General features: G+C 50.0%; 1 protein-coding gene across 1 annotated transcript in view; it reads left to right on the top strand.

The window, feature by feature from the left end:
* SLC6A17 (solute carrier family 6 member 17) overlaps positions 1-14,524 on the top strand; it is a 46,722-nt gene that overhangs the window by 17,972 nt on the left and 14,226 nt on the right. The window contains exons 3-6 of the mRNA XM_037004837.2: positions 3,840-3,997; positions 5,759-5,885; positions 6,652-6,833; positions 8,528-8,638. Coding sequence (XP_036860732.1) covers positions 3,840-3,997; positions 5,759-5,885; positions 6,652-6,833; positions 8,528-8,638 — 578 coding nt within the window. The remainder of the gene's footprint in view (positions 1-3,839; positions 3,998-5,758; positions 5,886-6,651; positions 6,834-8,527; positions 8,639-14,524) is intronic.

Below are 14,524 nucleotides of genomic sequence, written 5' to 3'. Positions count from 1 at the left end.
CAGGTCACCATAACAAATATAATAATTGTGAAAAAGTTTGAAGTATTGAGAGAATTACCAAAATGTGACAAAGACACAAAGTGAGCAAACACTGTTGGCAAAATGGCACCAAAAACACTCAAAGCAGGGTTGTCACAAACCTCCAATTTGTAAAAAATGCAGTATCTGTGATGAAGTGCAGTAAAGTGAGGTGTGCCTGTATTCACCACATGCTCTCTTTGCTTTGAAAGATCTTTTTTTTCCCCCAAGAAATGACTGCCAATCAGATCTTTCGGTCTTATGTCATGGCAGGCCCAGTTCCTGAGCTGGTGTAAGATCAGCTAAAAGCAAAGATACAGATAGGACTGTGTGGTTTTCTTATGAGCGGTGAGATGCTGAGAAGAGCTCAGAGGCATTCAGACTTTAGAGGACATGTCGCGTCTGGAGACTCTAGCTGGGAACGTCTAACTTTGTCCTTTGTGGCATAGATCAGTTCTGCCTGGGCAGTTGGTGCTGAATCATAGAGTTCCTCTCCCCCATCCCCAGGGCAATGTTCTTGCCAAAGTCTGCCAGTTCACAGCATTGCCAGACAATTGCCATGGCACCAGACATCGCCAGCAACCCCCAGAAGAAAAGCAGTGTCAACTGTTAGGATTCTGAGCTTGCTGTTCCACATTCCTGCCTTCATTTTTCCATCCTCTCTGATTCCTGGGATCTATTTTTACCTCTACCTTTAACTCTCCTATATTTTACAAGTAAAGTAAATAATCTTAAAGCTTTGGCAGATTATCTCAGGAAGGAGACAGCTGTTTGGTCTGAAATTTGAAGCTCTGTGATTGGAGCCGTGAGTGATCCAGTCAAACATTGGTTAATTCTGGGTGGGAATATTGGAACTCTGCTTAGCTCCACCAGATACTGACAGTTCCTCTATTCTGCATCCTCTTAATTTGCTCTTTTTGTTGTTTATTTTTATGAGAGAGAGACAAATGTTCACCAAGTGCTTACTACAGGTAAGGAACTCATTTAATCTTCACAACAGCCGTGGGCAATGGGTATAGAGTCAAAGTATATGAAATGGCCATTTGTGTAATTCAAAAATGGTCAAATATCAGCAGTTTCATATGGCTCTATCTAATCCTTTTTGTCCTTTTTTATGTAGATGACAAAATAGCAGCACAGAGAGGGTAAGTAATTTGCTCAAAGTCACATAGCTACTAAGTGACAGAGCCAGGATTCAAACCCAGGAGGTCTGGCTCCAGGGTCTTGACCTCAATCTTTGTTCAGAAGGCATCTCAGCAGGCTGAGAACAGGTGACTTTCCAGTCCTAGGAATAACCTTGGGGTTTGCCGGAAGCAAGAGCCAGCGTATGGACTGAGACACAACTTTTAGAGATCCAGGAGACCTCAGAGATCCTGGAGTCCAACTCCCTTTAGCCATGTTCTGCTAAATTTCCTAACTCCCTGAATCGTGCTCCTAGCTGTTCAGGCTGATGACCTGAGGCTTCTGAAAGCTACAGAAACATCAAAGGACATCCAGTTGTGTCCCCAAGTTTTATTTTCTAAGATGGAAGAGGATACACTTTCAAATGATTTCAACAAGGGTTGATATGGAAAAACATCTCTGGTTAACCACTGTGCTCACCCTGACCACAGGCCTTTGTGGCATAGATCAGTTGGATCTATGCAGTGAGGCCCAGGACAGTGAGTTTAATTTATCATCTGGAATCTTTAGCAGGATCCATTCTATCCTTTATGATCCTCCTGGCTATGCTTTCCTGAACTGCTAATTTGTCTCCCATTCCTCTCAATTAGCTATAGATTAATGTCGATTCTGGTCAGACCCTCTCTCCCTGGCGAGCTTCCAAGCTTTGCTTCCCTGGAGCTGGCCAGTCTGCATGTCAGCAGCTGGTGCAGAAGCAGGGAACGCTGTGCCTGGGTTCTGGGCCTCTTGGGGCTGAGTGAGCAGGGCCCACTCCATCTATGCCAAACACTGCACTGTGTTTAGCCAGGCCTGGGCTGCAGGGTGGAGGGACCGGCAGCCGAGTCAGTGCCCTAGGGCCTAGCTGATGCACATGAGCCTCAGTGGCTGGCCTTTTCTGCAGTGTTCTTGGGACAGTGCTTGCTTAGAAGCTTACCCTGGTTTTCTGGGGAGTGAGGAGAAGCATCCACAGAAGATGTCAGCCTTCTTCTCTGACACCCTGAAACCCATCTTCCTGCATATCGTGCCCCGTCCAAGGACGTGTGGGTGAAATATGAAACTGGTGAGGCTGTGTCCCTGTGCTTGCCTGCAAATCACGTCCCTCCTCTTCCATTTCCCCAAGCCCAAGACGGAGAGACAGACAGACTTTCAGGCCCTCCCTCCTCTGAAGTCCTTTTTTATGTAGATGACATAAGGCCCTCCCTCCTCTGAGCACACTGATGGGGCTGCTTGTTAGTGACAAGTTGAATTTATATGTGCATGTGACCATGTGCATGTATGTGTTTAATAAATTAGATGCTGCTATAAAAGGTTCAGTGGGTTGCCTACCCTGGAAGCCTTTCCTGATCAGCTTCCTCCGCATATGTGTGCTTGGTTGGCCCTGGGTGATTAGTCTGTGTGTGTGTGAGTAGTCTGTGTATATGCATGTGTGTGTGTGTGTGTGTGTGTGTGCGTGCGTGTGTGTGTCCACAGGTGCTGACATCGCTCATGTGGATCTGAGGGTCCTGCCTTCCATTGTGAGCTCTCCTGGGATAGTGTCTTTGCCTTCTGTTGCCCCTGTACCCCCTCACTGCACATGCCTGGCACAAAGCAGACCTGCAATAAATAGCTGACTGTTGCCAAGAGCCAGGTCTTGTGCCTAGGAGATACCCGATAGCCCGGGCTTGTTGGAAGACTGGGCACATGTTGGGGAGCATGTGTGAGACGTCATGTTATGGAGGGCAGAGCAGTGTGGCTGGGGGTCTTCTGAGACTCCCAGCTTTCAAGGCTTGGTTTGGGGTGCCGGGTGACCATCAGGGCACAGGTGACCAGGGCTGGCCTGACACCGTTTGACAGACAGGCAGGGCTGTGCTGACAGCTTTGTTAATAGGACTAGGTCATTGGCACAGCTCTCAGTGGGGATCACTCGTCTGTGTCCAGACATGGTTTTAATTCTCCTGCTAAATGCCCTGTCACTTGGAATCGAGATTGTGTCTGCAGTGAGGCCCCGAGCAGTGAGTTTAATTTATCATCTGGAATCTTTAGCAGGATCCATTCTATCCTTTATGATCCTCCTGGCTATGCTTTCCTGAACTGCTAATTTGTCTCCCATTCCTCTCAATTAGCTATAGATTAATGTCGATTCTGGTCAGACCCTCTCTCCCTGGTGAGCTTCCAAGCTTTGCTTCCCTGAAGCTGGCCAGTCTGCATGTCAGCAGCTGGTGCAGAAGCAGGGAATGCTGTGCCTGGGTTTTCTGTGCCTCTTGGGGCTGAGTGAGCAAGGCCCACTCCATCTGGGCTGCTTCTCTGTGGGTGGGAGGGGGTGTGAACAGTATCCACAGAGTACAGCAGGAGGGAAACGTGTCTGCTCGTGACTTGGCTTATGGATCCCTGAGAGGCGGCGCAGTGCCTGTCTTTGAGTCTGACCCTGTGAGCAGGAGGTGTTGACAGGTACCTGGGTCTCCCTTAGTATTTCAGGTCAGGAGATTCAAGGGGAAGAAGGAGGGTCTGTGTGGCCAGTGCCTGGGGAGTCACACATATGATGCAGAACATTCCTGGAAGAGTGTAAGAACTGGTGACAGTTTGAGGATGCTCAGGGTTGTGGGCACTCATCTGTAGGGCCTGGCTGTCACCTCTCCCTTACCCTTGCCCCCCACCCTCTTATGTCCCTCCCTCCTGTCCAGGTGCCTACCTGGTGCCCTACTTGGTGCTGCTGCTCATCATCGGGATCCCCCTCTTCTTCCTGGAGCTGGCTGTGGGCCAGAGGATCCGCCGTGGCAGCATTGGCGTGTGGCACTACGTGTGCCCCCGCCTGGGGGGCATCGGCTTCTCCAGCTGCATAGTGAGTCAGGGGCTGGTTATGGGCCCTAATCTGGAGGCATAGGGGCTGCTCTTGGGTGCGGGTTTACAGACCAGAGTCTGGGGCTGGGTCAAGGGCAGGGAGGGAGACCCTCAGTGTGAGAATTTCTTCCAGCTGGTATATCAGGACCATGTGTTTCCTAAACTGAGAGTTGGCCATACTGCCTGAAGCAGTATGTAAAATTTGGAATGGTCACTAGGGAGGAAAGCCTGGGACATATTCACAAGGGGTGCCTGGAACATCCCAGCTGGAATTCTCTGGGGACGTGTGGACCATCCCAGATCCCTCTCTCTGTGTACCAGCCCATCACCTCCTGTGAGGGAGGCTCTTCCTTTTCTCCTTGCTTAAAGAGTATTTTAATTGGGCAAGTGGGTGGCACAGGAAAATGCGGCCTGGGGCCCAGGTCTCCTTGCCATTTTGCTGTGAACATAAACAGAGCTGAAGAAGGACCCAGACAGGAGCCTGGCTCACCCAGGAGTGGTGAGGCTTTGGAACAGTGGGAGACAGGGAGACCCCACTGGCCTGGACCAGGAACTCCACCAGGCTTAGCCACAGGGCCACAGAGGAGTCTCTGCTTAGTGCTCTAGGGGAGGAAACTGAGACTCTCTTAAGGGCACAGCCTGCAGGTGCCCAGGCTCACACCTGGGGTACAAACTGGGGCCTGCTTCTGGAAGGGACTGAGGAGTGTATCACGCTTGGCAGCAGGGCCAGCCCAAATCTGCCTCAGGCAGAGACTGGAAAAGGTCTGTGCAACTCCTGTGCCATGCTGGGCATCAGCTCTGCACACATGGATGTGGGCAAATACAGCGCACTCTGAGGGGACTGGCCATGTGTATATGCATGAGTAGGAGGGGGTGTCTCTCCCTGGACTGTGAGCACCCAAGGAGAGGAAGGGTCTCTCTCTCCATATTTGCTCCCTGTAAGGTGTGCTGAAGGAGTGTCTGCTCCTCACACCCAGGCTCAGGTGAACCTGATGAAGCAAGGGACCCTCCACTCTCACGCTGACCAGCAGTGTCACTGATGCAAAATATAGTGGGGTGCCTGGAGATAGAAGGGACCTCTCAACATCCAGAGTGGGGCAGTAAACCCCTGCATGTAAAAGCCTTGCTTTCAAAGAAGCCCCTTGGGCCCTCGCTCAGCATGCACTCACTGCTGTTTTAAACACAGTTCCACCAAGGTTAGTTATCATGCTTCCAAGAAATGAGAAGTGGCGTCTTTCTAGAGATATGAAATGATAACTGATGTCCTTCTAGAGGCAAGCTGTTGACATTCCCAAAGGGGGAATAGCACCCTGAGCGAAGAGGGGATGTAGGAAGCCAGTAGGAAGCATCCCCAAAAGCCCCAAACTGTCTGGGGAGATTCACGGCAGACGCAAAAGCCACGCATGTCCCACGGTCCCCCAGGGCAGCCCTGGAACTGTGATCCCGAGTCACCAGAAAATGATGGGGAGGTGCTTCAAGCATCTTAGAATAATTTCTAACTGGAAAGGATTAACATTTTAAGAGTTTATTGCTTAAAGGAGAAAACTTTAATATCTGAGACATTCCTCTGTGGATTCCTCGAATACCGGATGAATGGAGGATTAGGAAGAGGCTGTCGCTGCCCACGTCTGGCCCTCCTCCTCCTTCAAGGCTGGGCCCTGTGATGCGTGCAGCCAGCCTGAGTGGGGGCCTTGGGTGGGGCTGGGGGCTGGGGCGGAGCTGCCTGCAGCCTTCATCCCCCTCCGTGGACCCTCCTCCTCAGGTCTGCCTTTTTGTTGGGCTGTATTATAATGTGATCATCGGGTGGAGCATCTTCTACTTCTTCAAGTCCTTCCAGTACCCGCTGCCCTGGAGTGAATGTCCTGTCATCAGGAATGGGACCTTGGCAGGCAAGTAGGGGACTTTCTGAGTATGACGATCTGGGGACCCTAGCCAGTCTTGTCCCAGCAAGGAGTTAAGCCCAAGAGCTTAGACACAGATTTAGGATTTCATTAACTTGCTGTGTCACCTTGAGTAAGGCACCACCCTCTCTGATTCTCATTTCTCCTTCTGATGATCCTTGTCAGCCTATCCCATACAGTTTTTACAGAGATTGAATCAAATATTGAGTGTAGGTAAAAATATGAAAATTGTGACTTTTGTTTAATTGTTATCAACTACTCTGTGTCACTCCACTGTCCTATCTGGAAACAAGCTTAATTTGCATTCAGTCTTATAAAGGGCTGGATGATTTATCCCACCTCACAGATGGTTAAAATGAGGCCCAGAAGCAACTTCCCCATGGCCGCATGACTGATTTAACCAAGGATCTGAGATGAGAATCCAGATCCTTGGCTCCCAGCTCAGGACCTTTCCCAAGGAACTTGAGGCCAGTTCTGCCTAACCTTCCTGTCCTCCATGGAAGGACGTGGGCAGATGGTGGCACGAGTGGAATTTAGCCAGATGAGTGTGTCCTGAAACTTCCCAGGCCCTGTCGGGAGCCCAGGAGTCCTCAGGGTCAGTCAGATCCTAGTGACCCCAGAAGAAGCACAGCCCTTCCCTGCTACCCACACTCAGCTGTCCCCTCACCCACTGCTGCCCTGGGTGGGGGTCCAGCTGAGGAGGTGGCTGCACAGCCCTGCCCTGGAGGCCCTGTGGTCTTTGCTGCTGTTTCAGTGGTGGAGACAGAGTGTGAAAAGAGCTCAGCCACTACCTACTTCTGGTATCGAGAGGCCTTAGACATCTCCAACTCTATCTCGGAGAGTGGCGGCCTCAACTGGAAGATGACGCTGTGCCTCCTGGTGGCCTGGAGCATCGTGGGCATGGCCGTGGTCAGGGGCATCCAGTCCTCGGGGAAGGTGAGTCTGGAGCGGGCACTCAGGTTCACACGGGGCAGCAGAGAAGCCTGGAGGGCAGGGAGCTGAGAACTCTGGGTCATCTGTGCAGGGGCCTTCAGGGGCTCAGCCTGCGGAGGGCTCCGGATGGCAGCACGGGCCCCCTGAGGTCACTGCCTGTGGGTGGCCCGTGGGAGGGGCTAGGAGTGGGCTTGCAGAGGACCATTGCTTTGACTCCCAACCACCTCTGTGCTCAGATAACTTGGGCTGTTGTTTAATTGTTGTTGGGCTGTATTAGAATGTGATACTTTAAAGAGAAAGAAAACCAGGAGTACTGAGCCAGGGATCTTTGTCTAGATCCTAGTCTCTATGGTTCCCAAGCAAAAGCCCTAGAAGAGCCTGCTCTGAGCAAGTTTTGCTGAAAACCAGTGGCTCACCATGCCTGCAACTAAAGGGCTCTTTGAGCAGGTGGGTGTGGTGAGTGAAGGGGGCTTGGGGGCCTCCTAGGGCAGCCCAACACCAGTCTCAGGGTGCAGACCAGCCAAACGCACAGGCCTTCTCCCGGCAGGTCAGATCCCCTTCAAAAAAGCGTCCTTTCTTCTTTGTCACATATCCGTATTCATGGGCTTCCAGGGCTGGGAAGTACATTAGAAATCCTATAGCCCAATCCACTCATTTCACAGATGAAGAAACTGAGGCCTGGAGAGGGAAAGTGCCTCACCTGAGATCACACAGCCATCCAGTCCCAAAGCTGGAACTAGAGCACTGGACGTCCGTGTGAGGCTCCAGGTTCATTACTGGACCTGATGAGCAAGGAAGCTGAGCCTTGGAAAGGGGGAGTGTTCTCAGCCACCGCGTCTTCCATTTCAAAAGGCAACATTGTAGCTGATACTTCGTGGCACTTACCAGGCCCTGCCACATGGTTCACAAAAACCTTGTGAGCTAAGAATTATTATATTATACCCACTTTATAGATGAGGAGATGGAGGTCCACAGAGGTTAAGTACATAGCCCAAAGTCACATGATTGGTAAAATGGTAGAGTCAGAATAAAAACTCAGGTGGTCTAGCTCTGGACATGCACACTCGTAACCTTTACACCATCCTCCCCTAACAGCCCTCTTGATTTTTTTCAGTGCAGTAAACATTTTGTGAACATCCTCTTTGTGTGAGGCTCTGTGCCGGGCACATGGGGATAATACAGAAATGTACAAGAAACACATATGCTAGAAAATAGCACACGAGTTATAATTATAAGAGGTAGGACTTCTGATGTTTCTGCTTGGGAGTCATGTCTTTACCCTCCTGGATGCCTTCTGTCAGAGGAGCTCTACGGACAGGGGAGATCCTTAGGGGACCCACTGGAGTCAGGGACAGAAGAGCAGGCATGAGATTTGAAAAAATGAGTAGGGAGAGCAAAGGGCTCCTTGCCCCTTGGTGGTTCCTAGGGGTGGGGAGGCTGCAGGGTAGCCCCAGCAGCCCTTGAAGAGAAAACCAGCCCCAGGTACAGCCATGCTGACTCCAGCTTGTCTGTATGCCTGCTTCTGCCTTGGCTCAATGCCAGACATGCGGTGGGTTTGGCCCTGTGCCCAGGGGGTCCCAGGGCTGTGCTTTCTGCTGCCATCAGAGGAGGCTCTTATACCCCAGCTGTGAGCGGGGAGGGGAATGCCAGCTGCAGGAGGGGCTCTGCCCCACGGTGGGTCCCTGTCCTCTCTGCAGGTGATGTATTTCAGCTCCCTCTTCCCCTATGTGGTGCTGGCCTGCTTCCTGGTCCGGGGGCTACTGCTGCGAGGGGCTGTTGATGGCATCCTACACATGTTCACTCCCAAGGTAAGGGTTGCAGGACACTAACAGCTCCATGGGGCCTGCTCATCTTCATGCAATTTAATACTCACTAAGGACCTGCTATGGGTCAGGCATTGTGTTAGGCCCTGGAGGGATGCACTTTGGAAGGAGACATGGGCCCTGCCCTCAAGGTTCCAAGGAAAGTGACATCATCAATTTGGGTGAAATCAGAAGCTTCAGGGAGGAGACAACATATGAAATGAGCTTTAGAGAGCAGATAGGATTTCAGTGAGTGGCAGTCGGACATTGCAGGCACCTACATTACAGGAACCACATGAGCAAGAGCGTGGAAAAGCTCTGGGCATGCTTGGGGCAATGGTGGGAAGTCGGGTTTGGCCAGGGCCTGGAGGCAAGGAGTGGTGGGGATTTCACTGGGTGAGTCTGTGACAATGGGAACCAAGAAGATGCCTGAGAGAAGAAAGCTACCTTGGGAATCTTAGCTTGTACCCAAATCAGGGGAATAATTTTACTATTTTATTAAAGATAATATAGTGATTTTACCCTATACCAAGTCCATCCACATCTCTCATTTCATGAACAGAGCCCCATGAACAGGTTGAGCAGGACCACTGCACAGCTGACAGGGCTGCAGCAGGGCCTAGGCACTCTGAGGATGCACACCCAGGTCTCCTGACGGTGGTCTTTGCACACCATGTGGCCTTTCCTCTCTGCTCTCCTTTGGGCCACTGGGCATAGCCTGCATGAGCCAAGTCACTGAGGAATGAGAGAATTTCAAATGCAGATTGGGGAATAGTTCAAAGTACCCAACCAATGTACACTAGTAACCCCAGCTGGGCAGGCTGGGAAGTCCACCTCTAGTGCCAGCTGATCAGTGAGCAACCAGCAGGGAACTGGCAAGACGCCAGTCCACGGGCATGAGTCAGAACTCTGCCAGCTCGAGGCCCTTAGTATTGGCCTTCACAACTGCCATCTCACACGTGTGCCCCCCACGCACACACACACACACACACACACACACACACACACACACACACACACACACACACACACTAATGCCTACACGTAATGTTCATACAGATGACACATGGAGAAGAATCCAGATTTAGTGGGGTTTAAAATACCCATTCCCTCTTGACTCCCCTGTTAACAGCTCCTGATGTTTGGGAGGTGGCAAGGGCAGGACACACACCACTCCATATTCACCAGACGGCATGAGTTGGCCCTTGGTGTTTTTGGATATAACATTTCTACATGAGCAACCATGGAGGTCCACTTTATGAAGCACTTAGCGAGTGTCCTGAGACATGAGCATGACGCCCAAGCCACGTGGCTGGCATAGGGTTGCTGTGAACACCTGATGATGGACAAGGAAAAAAATGTGAACCTGGTTTCTGTGGGGGAGACAACAGAGGGCCATGAGAAGAGAGCCTGCTGTTTTTATGAATTACTTCAACTGTATTTCAAGAATCATGATCAGTCTAAGGTGTTCACTTGGGTCTTTCAGTTATACTTAAATGAACTTTATGAGACAATTATATACTCTGGTGATGTTCATAAGTGTGGGTGTTCAATCAGGTCTGCAGATGGGCTCATTGGTGGCATCCATGGTTAAGAGAGCTGGGTATGTAACTCCAGGAGCAAGTGGAACCAATTCATGAGATTAGCTATCAGTTCCAGCACACACTATACTGCTCCCCATTTGATTCAGACACTCTGTAAAACATCTTTTTAATTATGAAATGTCTCAGGCATATAACACACATATAATAATAGAATAAATATACTTAAAAAATAAAATATTACAGATGCCATAAAAGTATCTGTATAGCTTGCCTTAATCCCATTCCCTTCCTCCCCAAAGATAACCACTTTCCTGAATTTGGGATTTATCCTGCTAAAATAAATTCCAAAAAAATGTAATTCATATATGTATCCATAAACAACAAATAGAATTTGTGCATTCTTTTAAACTTTACATAAATGACACCATATTATGAACAATCCTTTGAAACTTGTTTTTATTTTTGCTCAACACTGTGTTTTGAGATCTATCTATAATGATATATGTAGCTCTAGTGCATCCATTTTCAATGCTGTATAGTATTCCACTGGAGCACTAAACTAAAATTTGTTTATTTATTCTCTAGTTGATGATCATTTAACTTGCTACCAGTTTCATCATTGCCATTATGCTACAGTAACCATTATTACACAGGTCTTCATGTGGACAAGTTTCTCTAGAGTATATAGGTTTAGGAGTGCAATTACTGTCTCAAAGGGTATGCATATCTTCAGTTTTACTAGATATTGGCCAAATTGCTCTCCAAAGTGGTTGCATCTACTAACACTCCCAATGTTGCTAAGTCTAACATGGGTGGAGTACCAGTTACTCCACCCATGTTAGACTTCAGTTTTTGCCAGATGGATGCAAAATGGTTAATGTGCCCTTTGAACAACAGCAGGTGGAACAGGAAGACCAGCTAGAAGGCTCCATCCAGGTCAATTTATCCAGATGCTAGAATTCATCCAGGTGAGAGGTGACCAGCTAAAAAAGGCTAGTGGATGGCAATGGGGGTGATCAGACTGAAGATACATGTAGGAAGTACAGTCAACAGGATTGCTGTTGGGTTGGAGTGAGGGATAGAAAAAGGGCAAGGTCAAGGATAACTCTTGAGCAGCTAGAAGGATAGTTGGCACTTATGGAGATGGGCCCAGACAGTGGGAGGATCAGCTTGCTGGAGTACATGAAGAATACTGTTTTAGACATGGTGAGTCTAAAATGTCTAATATTCAGGTGGAGATATTGAGAAGGCCATTGGCTTGATGAGTCTGGAGGTCAGGTGGACGTATAAACTGGGAAGTGACTGTTAGTGGGGATAAGCTTGCTTTTTGGGGTGATGAGAAAGTTGTAATATTGATTGTGGTATTGGCTGCATACCTCTGTGATATACTAAAAACCATTGAATTGTACACTTAAAAAATATCCAGTAAGGGGGGACACTGATGTTGTTGGGTGAAAGGAACCGAGGTCCTTCAATAAGCAGGAGAGGTGGAAGCCGGTGACCAAGCAGAGAAGTGGTCTTGGCTGGGAGCACATTCCGTTCCCATGGACAGGAGGGAAGGGCCAGCCCATGGGCACAGTTGTTGGCAACTGAGAAGCTGGGGTGAGGGGCTTCTCATTGCCAGAATTCCCTTTTGATTGTGTCATTTTTCTCTGGGAAGTGGGAAGCAAGGTCATCAGCTGAGAGTACAAATGGTGGAGAAGGGGTTGGAGGCCTAAGGAGGAGTGAGTGTGAAGTAATTGTGCAAGAGATAGGGAGTGCACAAGGCATGAAGGGCACACTGGTGGCTAGCAGTAGGGAGTGTACAATGATGCCAGCCAGCATGGGGGTAGCTAACACATCTCCAGCTCCAAGATGGACAGTTCTTTGCATTTTAACACTTCTGAAAGCAGGCTGTTGCCTCCCATCAGTGAGGCACTTCTAACGATCATGTATTTTTACAATAGACAGCGCTTACTACAGGCCAGGAAGTGCTAAAGGCACTTTCATATGTTAACTCATTTAAGCTCAATGTGCCCCTACCAGTAAGTATTGTTTTTGCTATTTTACACATAGGGAAACTGAGGTGCAGAGCAGTGAAATGACTTGTCCAAGGTCCTGCTTGTCAGGGGACCCAAGGTGTGTGTTGCGTGATTTCTCCAGCTATGTCTAGCTGCTTGGAGGCACGCCCAGAGTAGGTGGAGGGATGGACTTCACCAGTTAGGAGGAAATAACAAGGGATGACAATGGAGAGAGACAGCAGGGGACTGGAGAGTGTAAGTGACCAAAACTGATTAAGCTGGTTAAGGAGGAGGGAAGTGGGAACACAAACAGGGTGAGGGACAGTGAAATGGAGGTAGATCCTGGGGGGGTTGAAGAATTTTTTGGAATCAAGACACTAGAAGGAGTGAGCCAGGAAGACAGGCTGCTTTGGAGTTCAGGATGCTTAGCACTGAGGTTCTAACTGGAGCACTTAGTTATGACAAAGACCACAGCATGACTGTAGGAGAGGGGTGGGGGACAGGATGGTGGAAGGGAGGAGGTAAAGGGACCAAGAGGCATGTGTTGGAAGGGACACTGACATAGTTATTGAATCACCCAGAATCATGACAGCAGCAGTGTTGGAAAGAGACAGTGCACAGTGGAATGAGGCGAGTGACCTGGAAGAACAGGCAGCACCTGTCCACCTCCAAGCCCAACATACCAAGGATGTGTGAGAAAGCACCCAGTCAGGGGGTGAGATGCTGCAGCCTCAGGGCTGTTTGCTCAGCCCCTCCCTGCAAGTCAGGTTCACCTAGAAGGTGTAATGGGGAGAGATACCAGGGCTCAGTCCCACCCTTGACTAACCAGAATCAAGCCCATGGACTAATTAATCAGGATCCCTGGGTGTGGCGTCCAGGTGGTAGTAGCTGTTGAAAGCTCCCCAGGTGATTCTGTTCTGCAGCTGGGCTGGAGGACCGTGAGTCCGAGCAAGAAGGTGAGAGGAATGTCCAGAGAGGGGTCATGGAGATGGAGGAATCTGCTGATGACAGGCTGTGAGCTCCAGGGGCCCTGTGGCAGGGTGTGGGCAGTTAAGGACGGGTGGAGACTTGAGTCAGACCAGGAGCAAATCCAGCCATCTCAGGATGAAGTCCAGATGAAAGACAACCTGGGAGTCATGGGCATCTTGCAGCAGCTACCCTGGGACAGGGGGACCAGGCCTGGTGATCCCTTAGACAGATGGTGGGGCCATGGCTGTGAGTGTGCAGAGGCAGAGGGGGCAGCTTGCCAGGGGCCCTGGAACTTCGTGGCTCCCAACTCAGCATGTTGAGGAAGGGTTGAGGCTGGGGGAAAGGGCAGTGGACATCTCTGGTGTGGGTAGTAGGGAAAAGAAGGAACACACACACTTGTAGATATGTGTGTGTGTGTGTGTGTGTGTGTGTGTAGGTAGGTATATTGCTGTTACATGCACACCAAATATTGCTGGAAAGGGATGCAAGAAACTGATAACCTGCCTTTGTCCAGGAAAGAGGAGCGAGGTGTCCGGGATATGGGGCTGAGAAGAAGGAGACTTTATGTGGAACCTTGCATGCCTTTTGAGTTCTACACACATATAATCAGTCAAGATGAAAACCACATCAGCCTTCCAGGGGCAGGGTCCAGATAGCCCGAGCATCTGCCTTTCACTTTGCTCTCTCTGAGGTCTAGACAACCAAGTGGTCCTGACCAGTGAACCAGGCTGGCTACAGGTGTGTGTTGGCCATTAGACAAGAGAAGTGGGGTTCCTGCAAGTTCTAAAGGCCCAGGAGGAGAGGTTAGTGGTGGAACTTCAGGACTCCCACAGTTAGAGTGAGGCTTCTGAGCAGGAGGAGGGCAGCCCGGCCTTGTTACTAGAACATGGACTCTCCAGCCAGTCTGGTTCAGTCCCACTTACCACTCAGCAGTTGGAGGCAAGTTCCTTGGCCTCAGGGCCTCAGTTTCCTCAGCTACAGGATGGAGTGAGGAAGCATTGTCAGGGGAGCATGGAGGGCCGCTCTTGGTGTGCAGAGAGCACGTGGGAGGCATTTGCTGTTACTCTCGTCCTTCATGAAGGTGACGGTGCTCTTGGGCTCTGGGAAGCTGGTGCTCCAGTGCCATCTGGTGTCTCACTGCCCTGGCTGGCTCACGTACCAGAGGTGCCCAGTGGTGCTGAGAGCTGGGCCGTGTACTCCTGTCAGGCTAGGCGCTCAGCACCTGCTTGTGATTCAAAAAGCATCTTCATGCCATTGGAATACCATGAAACACCTCATTCCCTGTGTGAGGAAGTAACTCAGCCATTGTGTAATTGTGTAAATGGTAGGAAGCTGTTGCAGCAGGCACCTGGAGAAGCATGTGAGCCTTGTCTTTGGTG

Source organism: Manis javanica, chromosome 4 (assembly GCF_040802235.1).
Source record: "Manis javanica isolate MJ-LG chromosome 4, MJ_LKY, whole genome shotgun sequence".
Classification (NCBI taxonomy): Eukaryota; Metazoa; Chordata; class Mammalia; order Pholidota; family Manidae; genus Manis; species Manis javanica.
Note: the sequence above shows the minus strand (reverse complement) of the source record. Positions and strands in the feature narration are given on the sequence as shown.